Source organism: Lytechinus variegatus, chromosome 4 (genome assembly GCF_018143015.1).
Source record: "Lytechinus variegatus isolate NC3 chromosome 4, Lvar_3.0, whole genome shotgun sequence".
NCBI lineage: Eukaryota > Metazoa > Echinodermata > Echinoidea > Temnopleuroida > Toxopneustidae > Lytechinus > Lytechinus variegatus.
In genome coordinates, this window is record NC_054743.1 from 48,054,157 (window position 1) to 48,080,850 (window position 26,694).

The window sequence follows — 26,694 nt, forward strand, 5'->3', positions numbered from 1 at the left end:
CACTGTGAACACACTATGAACACACTGTGAACAAGCTGTGAACGCATTGTGCGACACTCCATTTGGTCCATCTTCAGAAAGTGATTAAATATCCCTGCAGTTGTGTTGACTTGATTCACTGCAATGTCAAACGTTATAGTCCTGAGCAAATATAAGATCTGTATTTCAGATGCGTGATTTGTTTTTTATTTTTTTAATCATGCGTACTTACACTGATACATTCCATTAGTTTCCAATCATGATATTTATAGTGGTTTATTTATACAATTAGTGAAATATACATAGACAAATTATAGAGTTATAATAGTATAGGCTAAAATAGGCCGCAGTAGTGCTAACTGTAAAACTCCTTAGTATGTCCATGAAGCAGAAGGTTTGTTATCAATCTAGCTTCCCTGTCCTTTTTAATTGCAAGGTAAGGTTTGATACAGAGTACAATCATCAATACGAATCGATAGTTATGAATTCATGATATTGTCCCTCCAGAATGATTAAGCTGTATGTGTATTGAGAAATGTAAGTGATCATCGGTCAAGTTCCTCGGTCCCGTTTCACACAGACCTGTGATAGTAACAGAAGCACAATTTCTATAGCAAGTTCACTATCAGCCAATCAGATTGAATGATTTCAGTAGCTTGTAACTGTTATTGTACATTTTATGAATTTTATGAAACTGGCATTTAGACTCTGATTCTTGACCTGGGGGTGTTTCACAAAGATTTAAGTATGATTTAGAGTTGCACTTGAATACCAAGTTGCGTATGGTATGAACGGCTTGCCCGCATTGGTCACATCTTGTCTTGAGGACGCGCACTAATGCATATCAATACGATTACGCGTTACATATCTTGTAAATAATTTATTGGTTGGATGCTAGCTGGTCGTATATACATGCTCTGTATATACTTCTGTCTCAAAAAATTGTGTTCTTCATGCTACCAGTCGCTGTTGATCCTTCGGGTGAAACAGTCTGTACGACCAGCTTAAGTTCAGCATTCAACCAATAAATTATTTATACTCAGCTCCTATACAGTCGAGCACTATTAGATATTGCAGTATATCACTACTCACTTGCTTACTTACATATCATGTACGCATCGCCATTGAAGTGCGACTTAAGTCATACTTAAATCAATGTGAAACATCCCCAGGGGTCAAAAGTTCATGGTTCAGTTCTAACAATGCACTTTACTGTCGTGTTTGCATGGTATTCACCTAGTTTGGCCAATCTCTACCCAGGTGTTAAGCTGGTCCCAAATGCATGGGCCTGTATTTTGAACTCTGATTAATGTAAACTGTGGTCTTAAAGAGAAATTCCAGTAGTTGCAGTAAACACTGATTTCATGAGAAAGTCTGTAAAACAAGGCATAATTGTCAGTATATCATCGAGGATCTAGATCTGGTACAGTTACATTAACTGAACTTTGTGAAATCTACGCTGAAAGATGTTCACACCGAAGATCCCCAACACAGATATAAAGCGCACGTGGGACAATGTATAATTATTGCTTAGAGCGTCGGGCCCGACGCTCTACCCGAATCCTGCGCTTATTTGCTGATTTCTCAGCAATTACACAATTTCTTCCAGAATCCTTTGGCACATGCTTTTTATTAATACAAACAGACACTTTGGTGGTCATTTCATTGGATTCTGTACGAACTCATTTTGATATCGTTACCAAAACTAGCATTTACCTTTAAGTTGTGGTTGAACTGTGGATAGCCAATCTCATACATCAACTCATCTGTCAATTAGATCTTGCACAATCGTCTGGGAATAATAATTGACCTTTTCCCCCCATTATTACATGATGAAATAGCACATTGGAAAACCTCTATATGCAATGGTAACTAAATTTTGATCATTTTGGCTTCTCATAATTATAGCACAGAGTTAGACCATGGCCTATATTAAACAAGACTTCACAATATGGGTTATTGGGTATTATTATCATACAAAGTTTTTATCTCATTCTAAAGATCTTTAACAATAATGACCTCTGAAGCACTTAAACATGATAATACATAATGCCTAGATACATAGGCCCGTATTCTGAACTCGGGTTTAAAGTAAACCGTGGTTTAACTATGGATAGCCAATCAGGGCACAAAACCCTTTTATTACACGTTCACTTTATTCACATGACACTCAAATCATTCATAGCAGCTGGGAATGATAACTCGAGTAATATTTCTCATTATGAAAGCAAAATGCAAACAAAATAGTAAGCATACGAAATATACAATGTAAACAGAATTTTCTGGTCTTTGGCTCCCATGATTTTATCACAGAGTCAGGCTGCAGTTAATCCTGACTTCAAAACACTGGCCTATGTTTAAATTACTGCTCTCTATCTCTCTCTCTTTATTATGGAGAAATAGAGCCCTTTTTTACCAAGAAGCTGATGAGCCAATCAATTCCATTTTTTTTGCACGACATAAGACTGATTTGGGAAACTCATAGTTTTTCATTATATTCAGTTTCTTGCAAGCCAAGGCCCCATTAGTTTTGAATTATTACTAAAAATCTGTTTTTATTCTACTTTTTTCTCCTACAGGTAGTATTGATATTGTGATAGATGTTGAATATGATTAATATAGTGCACAAAAGTATAAATATGTGTCCATCCACCCATTAATAGTTCATGCATTTGATACATTTTTTTTCACTCTAAGAGGCCTATTGAGCAATATGTATGTTTGCAATGTTTGTATTAACTAGTATTCTATTTAATAGAAAAAACACTTTATATTATTCATTTAATTAATACACTTACTCCCCTTGCCTATGAAAATATATCTTAAATTGATGTGATGCTACTTAAGATCAAACATTTGATACGTTGCATGTAGAATAGTTTGATTTTATTTAGTCTGCATTTTCATTTAGTGTATATGAAATTTTGTTATGAATGTAAAAGTCATGTTAGTGTCATTATTGTTATATTATAGCTTGGGCTACATGTATATCGCCATTGTCTCAGAGTGAGAAACAAGGTAAGCTTGTGTTTCCATAATCGTTTGACAAGTAGTGTTTTTCTACACAAATATTTGTGGTCTATTTTATTCTACCTATTGTCTTTTTAACTATTGAATTCCACTTTGGTAAATGTAAAATCATTCATTTTCAAATTTGAATTCTTTGTCAGGTTAAATGAAAAATCAATTCATGATACAGATGTGGTCTAAAAGATGTGCTCTGAAAATGCAATTGAAATATGTAAATTGAAAATTTTGTTTCTCACCTTTTTAGCGACCAGTAATTATTCTATTTTGGCATAAAAATTATTCCTCTACTTTTCAACGTATATACATGTAGCTGATTCCTACACTGTTAATCACAGAACAAGTGAGTTCAGTAAACTTGTTTTTTTTTTGGGGGGGGAGTTGGGGAGTTTGTTTTTATGTTAGAATATCAGCTACTTGTAGTATTATTTTATTTATTTAACCCAGCAATCTAAAGCACATAACTCTCAGTTCAGATAACCCAATCTCTTGCTAAAGTCTGAGAATGTTAGAAAGTCAACAAAGCTTACTGGTTCCATTTTCAAAGATTACAAAAAGACAAGCAACTGCTGAAATTAAACTATGCTAGATGATAAAAACAAAATAGTTTTTTTAACTGTGATACCCCAATTGTATGGCCATGGGTATAAAGTATATTATATTAAGATGGAAGAAACATTATTACATGTATTTCAATGTCTTCTATGAATATTAGATGAAATCAAGTTGAATATATTATATTGCCAAAAATGCATCTAAGTAGTGAATTCAGTCCCTCGTGATAAAATAAAATTCTAACTTGTTTCTGTAAATTGTATCTGTGTACAATAAGAATGGTGAATCCAATGATTCAAAACTTATTATTAATAAAGTATGAATTTTTCAAACTAATTATTTGAGCCTACAATCTTTTCTTTGAGATTATTTTTATTCATATTTTTCCTTTAATATTGATGTTACTATACAAATTAATTTACTCCACATTCAGAGCATATCGGCAAATAACGTCTATACACGATAGGGTTTAGAGGTCGGCAAATATATCCATGGTATAAATACATGTAGAGGTACTTGACCTAATACTGCTCTTTTTGTGGCCATTTGTGCTATTTTTCTTTTTTCCATGAATTAACCTCCGCCCCCTCTCCATTCGATCGTCTCCCCCAACGAACATAAACCATGCTCAAAATATCACTCGATAAGCAATTTAAAAAAAGCGTTCCAATTGAATCCGTTTAGAAATAGATGTTGAAATTGTCGGTCGATTAGAATGTTGTTTATTTAGTTTTATCTCTTTTTTTTCATTTTTGTTGGGGGAAAACAGAAAGACGTATTCATAATTTTTGAGATGTTCTCTTCTAGGTCATTCATTCCATTTCTTTGTGTATATCTTGTGTCTGTCTTTGTACCTTAATTTCTCTAGTTTCAACATTTGATCAATTTTGTGAATATTACTAGCAAAGTTGTGAAAGTTACATGAACAAATATTGAAATAAAGTAGGCCTACAGGAGGAAAAAGTGGACGCCGGTGTTTTTTTTTCCAATGTGGGTGGATATGTTGGCTTTAGAATTTTGATGCACGGTGATGTATGTTTCAATTCAGGTTTTTAATTAGACAAAAAAAATTTCCATCGGAAAAATACGAAGCATCACCTACAAATTGACTATGCACAACCAATCGGAGAAGGAGGATGATGATGATAAAGAAGAACAACGAGAGAATGAGTAAAAAAAAATACTAATACCAGTTTTATTCGTTTAAAAAAAATTAGCCCCAAATAGTTTGCTAACGCGGACGATGAAATTGCGTCATGGGCTTACCCGCGAAACTTTTCACGAATTTCCCAGACTTGACCAAGATATAACTAATTGCGTCACAATGCGCGCAACTTTTTATCCATTGATGACGCGCCTCCATTTCACCGAGCGCCATGGCAACCAGCAGGTTGTTTTCATAGCTAGGGGCCGATGTGCGGTACGCGCCATTTATTTCCAACATTTAATTGCATTTCGTTCATGATATATTAATGCGAGATTTTCTATTTTTCGAGGATTCTTTGTTATTCCAAACGGAAAAACTGATATGCCAAATACACGGAAACAGTTTGACCTGAACACCTGTACGGTGGACGATCTGGAATCCGTCGACGGGCTGACGAGGCCATTGGCAAAGCGGATCATCTCTTACCGAAATCGAGAAGGTCGGTTCAACACCATCAGTGAATTGGGCAAAGTCAAGGGGATAGGTGATCGCACGTTGTCGCTGATCTCTGGCCGAGTCTTCATTCTTCCGTCCTCTCCGAGATCACGTCGATCCAGTCTTGCATCGTCGAGAGCCAACTCTCCTCGGCGTAGGACCAGGGCAAGTGTTTCTCGGGTGTCATTCAGCAGGTCTCCTAGTCCGATTCGTCGCAAGTCGCACAAGCGAGAAGGGTCGCCAACACGAAGGTCGGAGCGAATTTTGTCAAGGTCAAGTCTCTCTCGAAGATCGTCACAAAGTTCGTATCCCGGTCGTAGTTCTCTCCCTCGTCGTGCGTCACCAAAGCGGAAAGGAAGTAGCAGTAAGCAAACTCCTCGAACTAAAAAGTTGTCAAAATCAGGTTCTCGAAGTGGTCCAGTTTTCGTAGACGGCGATAAAAATGTCAGCATCGATCTGGGAAAACTTGCAAGAGACGGATGCAATCTAACTTTGCATAGCGGCGGTAGAAATGGTCAGAGCTCTCCCATTATCACAATTAACGTCAAGGAATTGGATGGTCCAACTCCAAGTGTGGGTTTATCAATACCGAATCCTAGCAAGGCCATCACCGATCAACGATCATCTTCTCCGGAACGTCCCACCCGAGCTTCGTCCGTTGTCGGCGAGAACCTCAGGGAATACCATGTTATCCGCGAGACAAAGAGAGTGATTGAGAACTTTTCTGAAGAACAAGGACCCATAGTTGAACTTCCCGAGGAAAAGAAATCTTTAAAACAAAGTCAAAATAGGGGTCCTCATAAGATTGAGCATCGTCATCGTGATAGCGGAGGAGGCCATCACCGTGATCGGAAAAGATCCAGATCTCGGTCTTGGACTCAGTCTTTATCCCGATCTCGGTCATCATCACCGAAGAAGAGAATTGTCCGCAGATCAAGATCTAGAAGTGGAAGCCCACATCATTCTCCCCCACGACCAGGAAAACGACAGGCGTCACCGATCAACGAACGTCTGTCCCGATCTGAGATTGAAAACTGGCTGAAAGACGGATCAGCACCGCCACTTCATGTTGACAGAGGTGGGTGATCATGATGATTAGGTTAAAGGGGAAGTTCACCCTGAAGAAAACTTTGTTTTAAAAATAGCAGAAAAAATAGTAAAAAATATTGGTGAAGGTTTGAGGAAAATCCGTTAAAGAGTAAGAAAGTTATTAGAGTTCAAAATTTTGGATTTGTGACGTCATAAACGAGCAGCTGCCCCATGTGTTATGTAATATAAAATGTATGAATTTCAAATTTGGTATGGTTCCTGATGACTTAATTTTGTTTTCTTTTCATGATTGGGTGTGAAACGATTTGTCTATTGATATACAAAAGTTACAGTAAAAACCATTTTCAATTTTCTGAGAAAATGACATTTCATTGATTTTTTACCATTCGCTATGTAGGGATGCTGCTCGCATATGACGTCACAAATCTAATAATTGAAATTCTAATAACTTTTTAATTATTTGATGAATTTTTCTCAAACCTTTGGCAATATTTTTTATTATTTTTTCTGCTATTTTTACAATAAACTTTTTTTCAGGGTGAACTTCCCCTTTAACGTTTCCAATGGGCATGCGAATGTTTTCGAAGGACGCCAGTCTCAAAGAAAAATGGCAGAATCTAACATTTTTAATTTCATTTTCTATTTAACCGTAGGCCTATACACTGAGAAATTCTTTAACCCTAAGACCTAAATGAAACACTTGTACCAACCTTTTAGATTAATAGTGCAACCTAAGTGGGGGTGCAAACTGCACTTATTTGCGCCAAGAAATTCTCTTTTGCACTCTTAAAGGCACAACTCTTCCCCTTTGAAGGTGCATAATACTTATGATGGGGTGTCCAAACTTCGCGCACTTTTCAAAAATATTCATCTTCTTCTTCTGTATCCTTCCTCCGCTGTATCGGAGATCCGCAGTTTGATACTGCATTAATGGTAGCGTTATATCTTTAGACGTGAGAGTAAGGTAGACCGAGAGAGGTGAATCTTATGCAAGAATTTAAAGACAAGTAGGTTTAGGTCGTTTCTGGAGGAATCTGCTAATTCGACGTCAGGTAGAAACAGGACGGAAGCGGTAAATTGTTGAGATTCTTGATCATTGAAATGCACAGAAAAATATTGCAGTTCCTCGGCAATTCATCAGGCTTAATTTTGTTCACAAAATATTCATAATTTATACAAAACCAATTCAAGAAACAGTTACCACATTGACGGCAAGATCATAAACTATAAAATCATGGACGAAAATGTAAAGTAGGTCAAGGGGTTTCGCCGGTATCGCGATCTCAAAATTCTATTCCGATCGGCGAATGCGGGCTGTGCTGGAAAACCGTTCAGAAAAAGTGTGACCTAACTTCGCGCACCAAAGCTTTTGTGGAGATTTAAACAAAAACTCAAGTTCAAAAAGTGAAATATTTATATCAGAATGATGACAAAATGCTATGGAATCGGTTAGTACCACATTTAACTCAAATTTTTGATGATTTCTGCTTGCAAAATGGTGATATCGTGATGCTTGTTGATTTCTTCAAAACGGGCGCCAGCGGTGACAAATTTGCCGATCTTTTGCCAATATTTTCATGAATACTGAACTCATCCTAAAGAAACTTTCACCAAAGGGTAATTTTAGGTCGCTTTTCACGTTAATGATATCAGATTTTAAGGATATTGGCTAATTTTTGAGATAATGACCGTCCGCGAAGTTTGGACTCACTGCCATACTACATTACATGGTTCAACTCTACCCCCGTTATAGGGTGCTAAAGTAAGTGCGCCCTTAAAGGCGCACAATAATTTGAGCTCCATAATTGCTCTGCTATTGTACCATCATCTAATTTGAACCCATCTTTGTGTAGATCTAACTCAACTATTCGTTTCTTGTAGTTCATCCGAATGTGAAAAAAAATGTTCTACGACTTTTTAAACAGATCCAGCATCCCTCAATATTAGTACCCAGTAACATAAGTCATCTGAATTTCCGCCCCAGTTTGGGAAATTTTTGGAGCATAACTGTAGTTATTTTGATACGAGTAGTTCAATCCTATATGCAGAACGTTCGCATGCCAATGTACTTGATCGATGAGGACCTCATTTTATTCACTGTAAAGTTAAGATTTTACGATTAGGTTGCGTTGCTGAAAATTCGTTCAGAATTATCCTCCCCCCTCGAAAATATGGAAATATTGATGTTATTATCATCATCATTATTTTTATTATTATTACATGAATTATTATTATATTATTATCATTATCATTATTATCATTGTGATTATTATTATGATCATGATGTCTTCTCAATAAGTATTATTGTGAACGGATATATTAAATGGAAACGGTGATTTTGATCGGCTATTGAACCATGTTGAGTTACAGTATTGGCAAAGTTACCAGAACCAATATCCTCAAACATGCCGAAGCTACAATGACACCCCCAAGGATGAATATAATTTGAACAATAAAATAAAATTTAAATGGAAAATTAAAGCCTGAATTTGGGGGGTTTACAACTGCAACCTCTACTCTCACCCCCCCCCCCCCCATCCCAAGAACCTGTTTATCTAGATATAAAGCAGCTAGTGGTTTCCTCGTTCAGTTATCTTTTTTTTTAATTCACCCCCCCCCCTTCCTGAAAATAGGAATGACTGGGCCACAGGCCACTTCTACACCGGGACGGAGACGTGATAGACGACGGTCTCCAGGACAAGATATCGCAAGTACATCACGGAGGAACAACGATGACCATGAGAGCAGGTCGCCACGACGGAAGCTCGAGCTGGAAGACGATGACGTGCGTGGTCATCGACGACGCAATGTTGATTCGAAAGACCACGCCGTGGAAACCATGGACAGAAGTCGCAGTCGCTCCCGCGGCCGACGATCCACGGAGCGACCAGACGAAGATGAAGGCGGCTCAGGGGAGATGGTGCGTCGACATCGCAGCCGTGAGCCACGTCGACACTCAAAGACGGATGGGAAGAGTCACCGTCACCGTAGGCGCGATGAGACGTCGCCATATGCCCAGGCATCTTGGTGCTCAATCGCTTGAAAACAATAGTATACTCTGACAATGATGATAATTAGCTAAATCAAATTGGACACGATTATGCTCCAAATTAAGGACGCTAAATTCAAAAAGTGGTTTGGCCCTTAACATTGTTGCCATTTCTTTACAATTCCGAGCGAGAATAATAATTATAAGAAGTTTCATTAAATAATAATTGACAATTTTCATTCGAAACATATGTATTTGGATAATTATTTGTGGTTTGACCAAGGTTTATATTAATATGGTGTGCATGTTATAATGCAAATGAGTTTCAGATACGCTCATTAATTTAAGCAACTTGTCAGATAATCAGATAAGTTTGATCCGATTATCTGTCATTTACCACCTGATTCACTTGGGATAAATGTTAATCAGAATCATGATCAGATGGCAATGGCGTAATGAGGAAACGAAAATTGAGGGGGCAAGATATGGTGCTTCGCCCATTTTCTTTTAACTGCGAGCGAGCAAAAATTTCGACATAGATAGATAGATAAATGGTTTTATTAATACAAAATCACATATAAAATACATACAGGCATAGTAGTGTTGAAAACTAAATTGCGCCATGAATTTAAAATAAAATACAATAAAATTGTACATTGCATATTACTTAAATTATTACTTTCATAGAAGCGATTGTTGCCGGAGAAAATACATTGGAACCGAACTGTACTCTCAAACCAAATCAAAGAAGATTGTCAGGGGTCCGTTGCAGAAAAAAAGATTTTCATAATCAATCGTAAATTCCAAACGCGCGTTTTATTGGTTGTAAGTCAAGATGATTTTTTTTACTTTTGTTGTTGTTGATGGTATTTAATGGATTTTATTTTTTTTAGTTCCGTTTTATCGTAATTCTTTCCGTAACGGACCCCAGACCTGACGGTTACCCAACATTTGCTCTGGCGGCCATTGGGGTTAGGTTTAGGATCGGGTATAGGACCCCAGTGATAAATTCAGGGTTGAAGTTGGTCAATCCATTAGTTTGTGGAATTAACAGAGGAGCAGGGGAGCGTTTCATCAATATTTTCATCCGACCAGTTGTCAGATCTGATATCTTTCAATGATTTTGATTGGCTGAGAGGCACTGTTCCTATGGTAACTGTCGGATAAAATGGGACTTGTCGGATAAAACGTCCGACAAGTCCTTTCATGAAACGCCCCCCAGTTGTCGCTGGAGCAAATATCATGGAACTGTCATGACAACTTATCGGGAAGAAAAGAAAAATGTTGATGAAACACTTTCATGGGATCAAGGATTTCATCAATATTTGTCCTCCGATAACTTGTCGGATGAACTGGAATTTAGATCTTAAAAACTTGCGCTCATTGAAAGTTAGAAATAAAATATTCAAGAATTTTCAGAATACGAATTTTATTGTAACGCTGATGATACAAGTATATTTGTCTTCAAGACAATATTCAGAGTACAGCCACATAATTGTGGATGAGTCAAACGAAAAGTAAATATAATATGGCCCGTATCCTGAAGTCGGGTTTAAATTAAACACTGGTTTAAAGTTGTGGTTTAAGTATGGAGAGCCAATCGGGGCACAAATCCCTAACAGTAAACATTCAATTTTTATTAACGCATATGACAGCCAAATTGTTCAAAATTGTCTGGGAATGATAACGGGAGTATTTTCTTCATTACGAAAGCAAAAGGAAACAAAATATTGAACATAAGAAATGTAAAATATAAACTTATTTTTTTATTTCTTGGCTTCCCACAATTTTACGGAGTTAGGCCATGACTTCAGAATACGGGCCTATGGGTGCAGACCGAAATTAAATAGAAATTATGAGATAAATTTTTCATTTCTCAGATAAAATTTGAAAAACTCATCACAGATAAGACGATATCTCACGTAGATGTGAACATGTTACAAGTTTGATTTCCGCAAAATTGCGTTAATATTGCTAATCTTGTCTGAGGTCCTATTTGAAAACTGAGCACAAGAATTTCAGTTTAAAAATAGGAAGCAAAATACCGTTAATAAAAGGCCACTCGCGCCGTTCACGTTCGCAATCAATATCCCAAGGCCGTATTTTTTTTCGTGAACATTCCAGCGTATGTAAACGGGGTTAAATGGAGTTTTGTGTGTCCATTTCATAAAACGTTGCTATGATCAACTCTTGCTAGAATGTCAACTTTCGTTTGAAGCGCCAATCATACAGCAGAATTCTGACCGTTGTTAGTTGACATTCCAGCAAGAGTTGTTATAGGCCTATTATTTTTTAAATGATTTTTTATGAACCGAAGTATACACCCTAGACCATTTTGACTAAGTAGCGGTTAATAATAAGTCATTATGAGGAAAACATAAGAAAATCAGCCTTCGTTCACTATCGGCCTCGTTGAAAGATCGTTTTCATTCAGCATGCTGTGGTGGGTGTTTCATAAAGCTGTTCGTAATGTTACGAGCGACTCACGCACGACTGGAACATGTTCTTGGGTCATAACTCAATTGCATGTAGGGATATCACATACCACAATAAAGGATCACCAGTCATGCGTAGCCATACGTATCCTACAAACAGCTTTATGAAACACCCACCATCAGGGCCCTGTCTTACAAAGAGTTACGATCGATCCAATCAATCGTAACTCTATGGAAATTCTTCAGTGTCTTTATTTTTTCTACAGGAACACACCGAACTGTCAGAAAAATCAATGGATTCATGGATATACATTCATGTCTAGAGAAAATTTGAGCAAACGTGCATTTTATGTGTTGACTTTGCTGGCTTTCCATAGTTGCGGTTGATCGGATCAATGGCAAGTCTTTGTAAGATGGGCCCCTGGTCGTACAGGGGCCCAATGCAGAAAGAGTTGCGTTTAAACGCAAGTAAAAAAAATCAATCGCAAGTCAAAATTGCGCGCTGTTAATTGGTTGAAAATCAAGTTGCGCATGATTTTTAGAGTTGCGTTTGATTGCAACTCTTTCTGCAACGGGGCCCAGTACAGGTTTCGCCTGGCCCCTTTTCATAAAAAAGTTGCTATGATAGCAACTCTTTTGGGAATGTCAGCTACAATGACAACAGTGAAAATTCTGCTTCTTGATTGGCCCGTCCAGTGAAAGGTGACACTCCGGTAAGAAGTGCTATCATAGCAACTTTTTAATGCACAGCAAAAACTATGATGTGTGTTAACCAGTGTACACTAGTTATTTAAAACCGTTGTTAAATTGACAGTGCTGGTTTAACAACTCTTGTATTACAACACCTTTGGTGTTACATTTACTCTGTTTGGTTCATTGTTCAATCTCTAGGGTGCAATTTTAACACCTCAGGGTGCGGTCCTCAATTAACACCAACTGGTGTCAGTTTTAACACCACAGTTTTTACAGTGTGAAATGGAGCCCATGTGTGATCCTTTCTTGTGCTTTCGATATATATATATATATATATATATATATATATATATATATATATATATATATATACTTGGTGAATGCTATCCTTGTAATTAAGAATGCTCGATGTCTGTGATGAGGCAGAGCATGAAATAAAATAACTAAAGTTACACAGATAACGTGTGGTTCATGTGGCAAATCAATAAAGTACTGATGAACCACACGTTATCTGTGTAACTTTAGTTATTATATATATATATATATATATATATATATATATATATATATATATACACAACAAAAAAAGTAAGTCCCCCCTTGAACAAACATCAATAATTTCCGAACCAATTCGAATTATTGATATATTTTTACATGAGCGTGTAGGTAATTTTATAGGCTACCCTCCGAGTAAATGTAATGGACATATTTTATGTCATGCTTCAGTGAGCACCGTCAGAAGGCAAAAATGTCACTTTTCAAAAGTCACAAGCCAAATATCATGACTTTGATTCCATTTTACTGGAACTAATTCCACATTCTCATCATGAAAAATAGTCAGAAGGCTTGTAAAAGGTACTTTCTAAAGTACAATACAACTTTTTTGGTAAATTTCATGGTTGAATAAACACGAGTCCAAATTTGCAATAATTGGATTTTTTACACATTTATATCACTAAGAATGAAAGAATATGATGACAGTTATTTTTGGGAAGAGTATCTTCAACAATATTCATCGTTTCACGGTTCAATGAACATTTATTGAAAACAAAAAATACGATTTTGAAATATCATAGCCAAGTATTGTTTCATTTTGGTAACTGAAAATGATCTTTTCTCAACTTTTTCGTTATGTTCACGACCATTTAACATGCTTCAATGATTCAAAGGCGTTTAACTAAACATTCACGCTTGAATGAACATGTGGAATGTGATAAGCTCTTTTTTACGTTATTGGAAAAAATGCAATTCGTAACTACGGATATCTGTTAAAAACCTCCTTGCATAGTTCATTTGATTTGATTTTTATGAAAATCCCGATGTTAAATGCATCAGTGAGCACATAATATTCGAAAATTATGCAAATGAGAAGAAAGTTCAAAGCCTTGGCCCCACTCTGTGCCGTGTTGAATGGTTATTTTGGTGTGCTCGCCTTTTGGATAGTGTTACTCTGAAGCCATGTGCGAAGTTACATGAAAAAACTGTTGGCAGAAGTAGCAAAAACCGTCCATGAAACAAACCCTCATTTCATATTTGTGAAAATTTTGACTTCTTCTCTCATAGACTTGTGTACATTATGAGTGCATATGTTTAAGAATAAGTAAACCCTCATTCAATGTGGTGGAACTTTTTTTCAAGGCTGTCTTTAGCAATGTCATTTGGCAGTAATGTTTATTAGCCTATGGGCAGAATTCTGTGCAAAAATGAAATCGATATGTTTATTCATGGATGAGTGAGCACGCATCAAAGTGGGAAAATTGGTATTTTCAATGTCACAGACTCATTTTAAAGGGTCATAAAGTGCATATTGAGGGCAAATTCGGTTTCAAATATTTTTGTTTTATCATCCATCATTTCTATCACCACGCACTTTTCGAACTTAAAACATTTTCATGGTTGAGAGAGCACATTCGAAAACTTAGGAATGAATACTCTTTATACGGCATAAATGTATTCTTTTCGTAACAATTTTTCATGACCAGTTTAATTTATGGGCAAATTAGTGGTGGACCCAGAATTTTAAAATGGGGGAGGGGCCTATAATCGGGGAGCCACCAATATTTTCAAATTTTAACATGTTCTATAGCAAGTTGTAAAGGATACTACCATAACCCCCTATGATGATACGTCAAAATACAGGGGCCACAGAACGGTTTTCAAAGTGGGGGGGGGGGGGGGGGGGGGGTAGCTGAGCCAAAAGTGGGAGGATGGGGGCTGACCATGCAAAAAATCACAATCGTATGGTCATTTTTACATTTTTGTACATGCTTTTTAAAAAAAAGTGGGGGGGGCTGAACCCCCTCCCCCCGCTTCCGCGGCCCCTGCAATACAATGCGCTCACTCAACCATGAACATACGATATCAAAATTGTGTGTGGAGTGGCTAAATGATGGATAGTAAACCAGTATACCACCATAAAATTCACCTAAAAAACAACTTTTGTCCAACATTGTATTTGCACAATCTGAAACACGACTCTTGTGACTTTCAAAAATGGTCATTTTTAATTCAATCTTTGATTATTCATGCATGACCCAACCGATCAATTTCATATTTCCCCAGGAGTTGCCTAATGAGTGTAGAAATCCACCTACGAAATATCATATCTCAAAATAATTCCATTCAAAAGTTACAGCAATTTGATTTAGGGGGGACTTACTTTTTTTGTTGTGTATATATACATGTATAGCTGACTAATAGTATGTAACGCAACGACGAACATAATATTCTGACATCAGGTCTAATTCAAACTCTGGTCAAAAGTTGTAGTCTATCTATTGGTACCAAAAATGTGGCACACAAAATAATTCATAACTACCTTGAAATAATAACTAAAAATGCTTTCCCTATCATTAAAGAGTGACGAAAGAGCACAGCAAAATAATATTAAAAATATACAATGTGAGCTACTTTGTACACTTTCAGCTCACCATAATTTTAATACAGAGTTAGACCACGGTGTAAGTTAAACTGGGCTTCAAAATACGGCCATAATGTCTTAATGTATTCATCACAATTAATTAATGAACTCAATCTCACGGCATCGTAGAGTCGAGAAACTTACGCAGCCTCTCCATTACCTCCTTATCTCTCTTCAGCTGCTCACTCTTTTTCCTTTCCAATTTCGAAGGCACCGTTCCGTTTTTGCTCTCCGACGCGTCGTTCAGTACTTCCCAGTGCGACGAGTCTGCGGAATATACCTTGCAAGTTCTTGGTGTTCCCCTCGTACTACCACCAGGATCTGAAGAACTCTGCGATCTTAACCCTCGACTTCCTTGATCGTCGATGTCGTCCTTGATCGTTGGCCTTGAAAGTCGGCGAACTGTTCCAGTTTTGTCCATGAAAAACTGCGGGGAGTCATTGTCCATATTATCTGATGTAGAAGGTCGCCTTCTTTTGGGGTCGCCAGGTCGACGTGGCAATGACGAACGACGCGCTGGGTGCAGTTGACCGAAAGTCGGTACAGGGTTGACTTTTTTATCTGCTGGTCTTGCCCACGATGATTTACTCTGGTCTGATGAACTGTTCCTCAAGATATCAAGGATCTGTGATGATCGTTCTATTTCAGAAGTTTCGGGCATCGAAGATTCGCACTTCTCCGTCTCATTTTTCGGTTCAATGCTTTCAATTTTAGTTGGAGTGTGCGTTGGTGACAGTTTGTCTTCGTTCGCGTGCTTCAATTGCTTTATCCAGTTTATGGTCGAGACACTCTTATTCTTTTCATGTTGAACTGTTTGATTCTCTGGTGTTTCACTAATTTTGTTCTTTTCAGGAATCTTTGATAGAGCTTTAGACAGACACACCGCCATTACTGCCGACCTGAACTTATTCTTTGCGGTGAATTCCGTGTTATCTGTCACGGCAAGGAGTGTCTGAGCAGCGTTCGATCTCCTCCGCTGCCTGACCCTGGGCTGTGTTTGGAATCGCTTCAGTTGGATCTTACGCCAGGACATGACCGGTGCAACCTCGTCATTGTCGATTTCCTCTGGCGTGAAGGTGTGCGTCATTCGACTCCTTTCCATCTGCATCTCAGAGAGGGTGCGTTGTAAGAGTCTGACGTCCGAATAGCGCCGGACTCGCTCCATGTGCTCCTTCTGGCGCAGCTCGTCGACCCTGACGCTGAGGGCGTGGTCGTATTTTCGGTTGACTTCATGAACCTTGGTCATTCTGGAGAACAGTTTAGAAATGCCTTTACTGTCATCTTGGACCTTGCGCTGCGTGTTTGATGCTGCCGACATTCTGATCCAATCACTTCCCCCACGTTATAATCTTTTGTCAACGGGTTTTGATTTTTTTTTCTGACACAACTTCGATACGACTGCAGAATACGTTTCTTATCGCTCGACAACTTCTCCGACAGCATCAGAGTTATCGGACATTCCACATAGAATGGCTAGTGGTTGAAAAAATATTATGGAAATATGAGACGACCTCCTTTTGGAGGACCTGCGATCATGGTGATAACTAATGTGCATTCTATGAATATTCGTTGTATAATGTATAACTCTTAAGATTCCTTTTTCGAATGAGTATGAAATCACATGAGGTTGCTACCCTTGTTTCAAAGAAAAAAAAATCCCGACATAATTTTCCACCTTGGATTTAGAAGACAGATGTTAACTCCAAGTCATCGTGTGCCTACGACAGTCATGGAAAGTTTCCCCGACCTTACCTGCATGGAAAAAAGAAGGAAACGGATGTCATGAGAGGCAGTTTATTTACCATTTAATTATTTCCTTATTTCGAATTCATGTATGAGTAATCATAGTGGTATACTTATCGCGAGGTGCAATATCAAAAACCTAGGCTATAAGTATATTAATTGGTAAATGTATGCTTAGAAAGTGGTGATATGGATCCTGCGCAAATGATTGGCCGTAAATCTATCACGTGACCACTTAGTAACTTTAGTTAATGGACAATTCTCTGAATTTAATGTCTATTTCTACAGACCAGTCATGACCGCTATCGCCATTGAATCATACACATTATTTTACTCGGGCATTATATACCCAAATCATGCTATCTATGTACATGTAGTTAGGGTAACAATTCTTACTAATGCCAATTATGATGTACATTATTCATATACTATTGCTCTCCAAAACAACGACCAATCATGATATTCAATTTTCGTTTCACAAAGCCTACCAAAGTTGTATTTTATTATCCGTACCTATAATGTAGGTTATACCACTGCAGCCACCACATAGAAAATGTATTGAAATGCCCGTCACATGACAATGAACATCTGGGGCCTGTTGCATAAAACTTTTTACCTGAGAAAACTCTGGTAAAAACTGAAAACTAAGGTCAGTCCGATTTCTGCCATTGACTTTAACACAGGGAAAAAACTCCGGTAAAAACAACCTGAGTTTTCTCAGGTAAAAATTTTTATGCAACAGGCCCCTGGGATGTCTTTGTCGCAAATTGGTGAACCGGAACCGCAGTTGCCTCCTTAAGTTTCAGATCTGAGTAAAAAAAAAATCAAATATGTCGCTTTCTAGAGTGCAAGGCGAAACTTCTGTTTTGATTCACCAACTTTCGACAAAGACGCCTTGCCGCGGTTGTCTTTTGTCATAAAAGGCACTTTACAGCCCATTTTCTGTGTTCTTAAAGGCGTTATACGCAGCGATGCTAAAACTCCAAAAGTATGAAAATGCTGAAAAAAGTATAATAATACACCATGGTGTCTTCTAAAAATATGTCGCAACTGGTTGGTTTATACCTCAGTCACATTTGCTCTACGGCGGCTGTACGGCGAGTCGAAAACACCCGGGTTTTGTACCAGCTATATCTATGTGGTCTGAATAAAATTCAATAAAACGACTGTTTTCGACTAACCGTAGGCGAAATGTGACTGAGGCATTAGTAAGTGTATGGCGACGTATGTACATTCTTAATCGTATGAATTGAAAATGAATCCAGGGTCCCTTATTCCGTTCACAAAGGTTCCATGACATATGCTCCCGACCGGCCAATTAAGGGCGTAGGCTGGGGTGCACTGCATGGATGCACGTCCACCCTCCAGCTGAGGGTGGCAAGAGTTTCGACACTGGCAAGCAAAATGAAATTTGTACCCCTTCTTAGTACCCCCCCCCCCGCGCTATGCCACTTTAGATCCACCTCTCTGGGATATGCACCTCCCTATGCTCAAACCAACCTTACGCTCTTGTCCGGTGACAATTGCTCCGTTGTAAATTCCACACTTTAATGAGATGACCAAATTCAATCCTCGAATACCCTATCCTTAACCTAATCCCAAACCTTAAACCCCTATTGTGACCTTAACCCTAACATGCCTAATCCAATATCTTCAGTTAGCCGAAATAAAGCCCGAAGCAATTGTCGTCGGATCAAAATGTCGTGTCATCAACATTAACCTGATTGATTTTCATGATTAACATTGCACTCAATGCAATCAATTATTGTAACAAAAGGGGGAAAAACGGTGTAAAATGATTGTTAAACTTTGTGTTACCGGCCCTAGACAGGCCTTTATTGTTGTTAAGGACCATTTTAATCACGGACTTTATTTGAATTCGAAAAAAATCAATGTCAAATATCAAAGCATGTGAATGTCCATTTTCCTTGCTAGATTGTTTTTTAAGTCGATTCCTTAGGGCTCAAATTTACTCTTTATCAATGTAAATTATTTTGAGTGCATGACAACTTGACAAGCTGTTTTATTATTTTGGCTCATTTCTTGATTTGAATAACTGTCATTTAATTATTCAAAATCCATGATATATGCATAAAATTTGATTGTTTTATCAAGATGTCGATTTTCTCGATTCAATATCTGGATATATAATATGAAAACCCAGGTCTCATTCTTATAGAATTGCTATGCTACAGCGACGCACCGCGGCGTACCCAGGATTTACCAAATGGTGGGGAGCAAGTTTTTTAGAGGATATTTCTTCCTGCGAAAAAAAAATTGACAAGCAAAAAAAACAAGGGTCTTTAACCGCCAAATAAAGGACATTTCGTACCAGGAAAAAGTGCATTTGCACATTATAAATTTTTGCTTCTCAAAAGGGGGGACGTCCCCTATATGAGTTGTGACACGTCAGGGGGGGGCATGCAGTCTGCCCCTGCCCCCCCCCCTTAGGTACGCTAGTGCTACGCTAAGATAATTCCAAGCACTATAACCGAATGATTTACTTGAACCCTAGATTAAAGATTATACCCTACCCTATAAACCTAACCCTAAAAAATGACTGCAATTCCTACCTTACATCGTAGACGAAATAAATCCCTCAGAAATTGGGGCAGAATAAACGTCGTGTCACCATCACGGACAAAGGTGACAAATTAAAGTGGAACATTGCAGTTCAAAGAAAATAAAATGATAACCAGAAATAGATCTAATCACTTTTTTCCTATTGCGTATAGAATTGGGACTTCCACGCAGTCAAGCTTAGCTTATAGTGGTAACCCCTGCAACCTTCTAACAATCGATATATATTAATAGAAAATGCAATTATGCTCAATGTTTTGTTTGTCAGTTATACGTTTGTATTTTCGTTGCTCATGTGTTTATGAAAAAGTCTTGCAGAAACCTATAAATGAAATGAAATGAATTTCGTTTATTTTATCAGAACGGTGTCGAACTTAACCAAAATTTTGCAGTTGGTCGTGGTATATTGGAATTTCATAAATCATATAGATACAGCTCTATCATTTGACTCGAAAAAAAAATTACTAACATAATATTGTTAGATGATGATAGGTATATGATAAATTTATTAAAAGTTACCACTAGATAAGGCTATTGGAAGAAGAAAACGAATAAAAAACGACGCTTATTGGATAATACACACAATTTTTGCGCACGACTTATTTTCATTCGTCAAATACATGGGTCGGTATTTGCATAAGGGCTAAAGGCATAGTCAAACCGCCCGAGCGTTGTTGGAGCGGTCGTGGAGCGGAGAGAAAAAATATCATCACCACTCGCTACCGTTCACAATTTTTCGTTTTCGATTTTTTGTTTTCGATTTATTCTCCAATTTTGTGAACGAAATTCGACCCCCTCTCCCCTACCGCTCCACGACCGTTCCAACAACGCTCGGGCGGTGTGACCAAGCCTTATAAAGTGGTTACATGTAAATGAATATGTAGGTTGATGCAGGCTTCACTCCTTGGGAAAATCGTTGCAGAATCACAATATATGACTATGAGGGTGATCATGAGGATTATAATAAAAAGTATTCTTCGTAACCATGGTTATCCGAACCAATTTTCTATACAACTTACCTCAGAACATAATTTTATATAGCTAAATAAATATCAGTCCGCCCGTTTATGATATTTCCAAATCATTCCACGATTCCATTTTTTAATGGTTAAATCCTCAAAGTATTGTCCAGTGTTATCTTCCGATGTGTAGGAGAATAGAAGTGCTAGATATGGAATGATCTGCATTGATTGCATATGACAAAGTATTGAAGACTGAATGGCTCACAAGTATTTCCAGTAAACATTTTGTACTGAAAAAGAGTCTGAATAAATCCTTGTTTCTGTTCATTGGCACGTTGATTGGCAATCTGCTTTAAATAGTTAAATTGTTATACAGAGTAGAGTGTCGCTACTCCATGAAATGACTGATAAATCTCAGGTGACCGAATCCCGCACGGGCTTCTCAAGAGGCAAACGAAAAGCTACTGTAAATGCGATAAACCCTCTCAGGGTTAATCTCTCTTGTATTATTTTGATGTATTGGTCGATATCCCTTCGATGTCGTCAATTCACGCTATTGCAAAAGCTCTATAAGCCGACTCATCCCATTCAATATTTCAACGCTATGAAAGAAACGATGATAATTCGATGGCCTACTACGTGTCACACGAACAATGCGAAGATATCAACAAGATTTAGAAGTCTATTGTGGCAGATTTCGGTGCTTGAATTCGTTGAAAAGGAATAACGGGATCGGTAAGAAAGGAAGCACTATTATCGAATTAAGATGTGAGGGAAAGTTTTTATCTTATTGAATTTTGGTTCTTCTCCAATCCGAAATCTCCTTCGCTTCCTCTGTTGGGCAAAATATTTCTGGTAAACTCGCTGTATTTTGTCTAGGATCACGATGACCTCGCTGACCATAGGAAGAAATGCAAATGAATTACTTTCTTCCTGGGCGGTGTCCACTTTTCTAACACCAAAAATGCAGCACATACCGTCTCTGCACATTAACTTTTGTTACTTTTCTCGAAAAGTCACAGTTTACAGGAGTAGTCAAGCTTCTTGGAAAGAATCATTCAGCCGAACTGGGTTTTTTGTTTCCACTTGGTGATTTGGGGCATTCAAAACTGCCAGCGAAGTTTTTCGATGTTTCAATCATTGTTGCCATCATTTTTCCAATATATGACGCCCTAAATAAGGTCAAGTCGCAAATGTCAGTCCCCGCATCTTCTTCTTCGATTTTAACACTGCCTTTATATAAAAGATAATGACCATGCCACGGTCCAGCCATTGACCACTTGCTATGAAAAGTTATACGAGCATCACACATAATTATGTAACCAATCAATAATTCAATCAATAAAACATACCACATTCATAATACCACGCGTAGCAATGAATGACCAGGCGAAGGAATGAGAAGGGCGCAGAAGAAAGAAAAATCGAACGACGTTGACATTTAACATAATAACCAACTGAGATGGATAAGAAGGGATAATAAAAAAACAGATGTGAATCTAGGAGTTAATTAAGACAATGAAAGAGTAACGATGAGGAGAATCGCGCTTTAAGGAATTTTGGGAAAACTTATTTATCTCGTGTTTTCAGAAGCCACTGTAAAATACTCGAATCTGGTCACTATACAGAAAAAACACTCTTAAAACAAATTATACAACGATGTTTAAACAGTTTAAACAAGTGTATAAATCTATTGTAAATGCCCATCAAAATCAAGATGGACAGATTAGGGGTCATTATCGAAAGTTGGACGGTGGATCGGGACATCACATCATTTAATACGAATTCATAATTAATGCGAGTGTTGAGACGAGTGGAACAGCCCCTGGCCAAAGCCATAGTATGATTTATTGGTTACACTTCGTACTTCCGAAACACGTAAATTGCCTATACCTCGATGCTCGTTAACCCACAAACGTAAAAGGGTTCGTTAATCCGAACATTTGTGGCGTTATTCCGAAGGTTCGATAGTCCGACAACGAAATAAGGTTCGATGTTCGATCCGAAGGTTCGTTAATCCGAAAACGAAATAAGGTTCGTTGTTCCGAAGGTTCGTTAATCCGAAAACGAAGTAAAGTTCGTTAGTCCGAAAACGAAACAAGGTTCGTCAATCATTACGTTTTCGGACTAACGAACCTTCGGAATTACGAACCTCATTTCGTTTTCGGATTAACGAACCTTCGGAATTAAGAACCTCACTTGGTTTTCGGACTAACGAACCTTCGGAATTACAAACCTCGTTTCGTTTTCGGATTAACGAACCTTCGGAATCAATAACCTCGCTTTGTTTTCGGACTAACGAACCTTCGGAATTACGAACCTCATTTCGTTTTCGGACTCACGAACCTACGGAATCAATAACCTCACTTTGTTTTCGGACTAACAAACCTTCGGAATTACGAACCTCATTTCGTTTTCGGACTCACGAACCTACGGAATTACGAACCTTCGGAAATACGAACCTTCGGAATATCAGAACCTTCGGAATAACGGAGCTTCGGAATTACGAATGTATGCGGATTCATTTAATTTAAATAAAACATACTATGGCTTTAGCCAGGTGCTAGCTGTTCCACTGTATAGATTTTCTCGTCCAATTTCATCCGATTTAACGAAGTATACTGCAATGAAGGCAAATATCTAGATCTCTTTCTCCAAGAATAACATAAACAAAACAATGTGAGAGCAATACATTATCACATTCACGTCTCAATAAACTCGTATAGCTAATTGCTGCTACACGTTTTACTTCAGTTTTGTGTGATAAACCTTTTAATCAAATCATGTTATTGGTGGTATGTATTTTGGTACTTTCCTGTAGATCAACATAAAGCTTTTGATTTTATTCCTCACAATTTTATTCTTGAAAATCTCAGGCTTAGGTATCAAAGAGGGAATACGACTGGATGATATCATGCATATTGGAAAAAAAGACAGGACGCAATTCGTAATACAGTTAACAATTGTTTCAGTGAATCTGTTTACGTTTAGAAATGTTCTGGGGAGCGTTTCATGAAAGGACTTGCCAGACGTTTTATCCGACAAGTCCCATTTTATCCGACAGTTACTATGTAACAGTGCCTCTCAGCCAATCAGAATCAAGGAAAGATGTCAGACCTGACAACTTGTCAGACAAAAATGTTGATGAAACGGTCCCCAGATCCTGTCCAGTAAACCATCGAACAGAAGATTAAGTTGAACTGATAATGAACTGTTAAAGGGGAATCCAGCCTTGGCCATAGAATGTTGTGTTGGGAAGGAGAAAAATGAATTAAACAGAATGGTGAAAGTTTGAAAGAAATCGGACAAGCAATAAGAAAATTATAGCTGCTTTAAAATTGAGATCACTAATAACATGTATATTTCAAATTGGCAACTGGGTAAGTAAATTATGACAAGGGGCAAGGACAACTTTCCCATAGGCCATGTACTTTATTATCAGGGATTTGTGGTTTTCTCCTAAGTACCCATTCCCCTGGGGTAGTAATCTAAATATATCCCAGGTAGTATATTGTTTAATGTCCTCATGAAAGAAAAATGTAATTTGAAATAAGACTTTTGGGGAAAATGACATTTTAGCCATAATATGTATTGGAGTACATGGAAGAGTAGTCCTTGCCTTACATCACTATGACATCACATAAGCGGCCAATTTGAAGTCTCCATGGGTATAGTGATTACCAATATTTACAACTTTTAGAAATTCATAACTTTCTTGTTATTTGTCCAATATTGTTCAAACTTTCACCTACCAACTTGTCTGATTTTTCTTTTTCTTATAAAAACAAGTTTTTATTTGGGTTGGATTCCCCTTTAAATTGCTTTCAATTCGAATATGACCACAACAGCCCACGATGGATTTGATGTATGAGGATGTAGTCATACAGATTTCTGTTTCATTCAGTCAAACGTACGGTGCCTTTAAAGTGCCATCGACTTGACGATTTGGCTAGATACTTTATCTTGCCATGTCAACATAATAACCTTATTATGTCGACATGGCGAGATACGTTATCTCGCGAAGTCGATTTATAAAAGGTTTTATGTCGACATGGCGAGATACTCTATCTCGCCAAGTCGTCTTATAAAAAGTTATATGTCGACATGGCGAGGTACATGTACGTTATCTCGCGAAGTCGATTTATAAAAGGTTTTATGTCGACATGGCGAGATACTTTATCTCGCCAAGTCTCTTATAAAAAAGTTATATGTCAACTTGGCGAGATATCGCCGGGCCATTGACAATTCATATCTTGCCATGTCGACATGCAATGTTTTATAAGGCGACTTGGCAAGATGAAATATCTCGCTATATTACATAGGTCATGTAGATTCGAATCAGTGATAGGTCAATACGCCATCACGTGACCATGGCTGCGAGGATCGCATTTGTTATATTCTAGGTTTTGACGTCACCTCAGGGAATATACCGCGTTGTATTTTCAATTGCGGCGTTATATCCACTAAGGTGACGTCACTCGCTGCATACAAGTTGCGCAACAAGATAGTGTATTTGATGTACGCGCTAGTGTTAACGCGTCGATTGCATGAAGAACGCGCTTGATGCATTTTCAAAATCTATTATGACGTAGACGGATCAGAGCTGTAGCAAGAATTTCGCTCTTGAACCAGATGATGAATGCAATTTCTGATGGCGAATCCACATATACTATATAATATAACAGATATTGCCTGGTCTATCGTTTTAATAAATAACATTTCAACTCCCCTCCGAAGCTATATTTTTCCCTCGGGATAATATTTTCCCTCAGCGCTGCGCGCTTCGGGCAAAATATATTCCCTTGGGAAAAATATAACTCCATCGGGGAGAGGAAATGTTATATTCAAACTCTAGGTAGGCAATATCTGTATAATGTTGACATGTAACGTTTTATAAGTCAACTTGGCAAAAGATACCGTATCTCGCCATGTCGACATATAACTTTTTATATGTCGAATTAGCGAGATAACGTATTTCGCCATGTCGACATAATAAGGTTATCATGTCGACAAGGCAAGATAAAGTATCTCGCCAAGTCGTCAAGTCACTGGCACTATAAAGGCTCCTTACAAAAGCACTCTTAATGAACATTTATCTTTTCTTTCACAGTCTCGTGCACGCGTCTCTTGCTTCTATCACACCATGGATCTTACTATGATCACAATTAACTCTGTAACCACATAAAACCGACCGATGGTATATTCTTTTTATCATTATTATTTTTATTGGGTTTTCATAATTTTGTATAACAAATCACATATAATTAATACAAGTGATTTAAAATATAACATAATGAATAAATAAACAAAAAAAGCAGCATATACATTTTACATTAGAAGAAGTACAGCATATTAATAGATAGTAATTGATAAACATGTAGTAAAAACAGTCACTTTGTCTCTTCTAAGTATTCCTCATCGCCTATACAGTGCGTATCAAAAAAAGTTTACACTTTGAAAAAGCCCTGGGAATTAAAAAATATACAACATGTGGGTAATTTTTTCACATACAATCCTGGGTTTGGGTCTCATCTATCCAATGAAAGTAAAAGTTTTGACAGAATGTTACACTTGAGTGAGCACTGTCCATTTTTGTAAAGCTCGCAGAAATCTGTTTGCGCAGAAATGCCCGTTTGTACGCTGTATCCAGGGGAAAGGGTGAAATCAAACTTACCCTGCGAAACATTTCTCATACATTTCCCTTGCACTTTTAGTCAATAAAAATAAAACGGATACATTCAAGCATTTTCTAACAATTTGCCACCCAAATTGAAATTTATCACTTAGTATACACAACTTTTACCCTTTCTGTACCTGCTGGATCTGAGGACATAACTAAATCTGAACCAAAGTTTATATCAGACATCTCTAGCACTTTTTCACTAAGTTTTTATCATTTAAAGTGGGTTTACATTTCATTTTTTTATTTTATACTTGTTTCTCCACACTTTTTCCAAGCTTGACAATGATTAACAAAATGAAAATCAAGCCTAAGCCATTTCATGTAAATCACATCCCAGTGTAAAGCAAATATCGTCCCGATGGCCTCGGTGTGTGGGGAGTGGGGTGTGGCACAATGCACTCCTCAAAGTGGTTTGGGCAAAGAAACAGGTTAAATA

The 26,694-nt window shown here is 37.7% G+C and overlaps 2 protein-coding genes across 2 annotated transcripts; one reads left to right on the plus strand and one right to left on the minus strand.

Moving 5' to 3' along the window:
- The first annotated feature begins 4,800 nt into the window (after positions 1-4,800).
- LOC121412732 (serine/arginine-rich splicing factor 4-like) lies at positions 4,801-9,296 on the plus strand. The gene is made up of 2 exons (XM_041605501.1): positions 4,801-6,281; positions 8,887-9,296. The coding sequence occupies exons 1-2, from the start codon at positions 5,090-5,092 to the stop codon at positions 9,294-9,296; spliced, it is 1,602 nt and encodes a 533-aa protein (XP_041461435.1). The 5' UTR covers positions 4,801-5,089.
- Positions 9,297-15,057: 5,761 nt separating this feature from the next.
- Positions 15,058-17,038, minus strand: LOC121412733. The gene has a single exon (XM_041605503.1). The coding sequence runs from the start codon at positions 16,606-16,608 to the stop codon at positions 15,406-15,408; it is 1,203 nt and encodes a 400-aa protein (XP_041461437.1). The 5' UTR covers positions 16,609-17,038; the 3' UTR covers positions 15,058-15,405.
- Between the last annotated feature and the right edge of the window lie 9,656 nt (positions 17,039-26,694).

Coding starts and splice junctions, on each gene's coding strand:
- LOC121412732 (XM_041605501.1), top strand. CDS start 5,090: ATGCCAAATACACGGAAACAGTTTGACCTGAACACCTGTACGGTGGAC. Junction 6,282..8,886: donor GCCACTTCATGTTGACAGAG/GTGGGTGATCAT, acceptor TCCTGAAAATAG/GAATGACTGGGCCACAGGCC.
- LOC121412733 (XM_041605503.1), bottom strand. CDS start 16,608: ATGTCGGCAGCATCAAACACGCAGCGCAAGGTCCAAGATGACAGTAAA.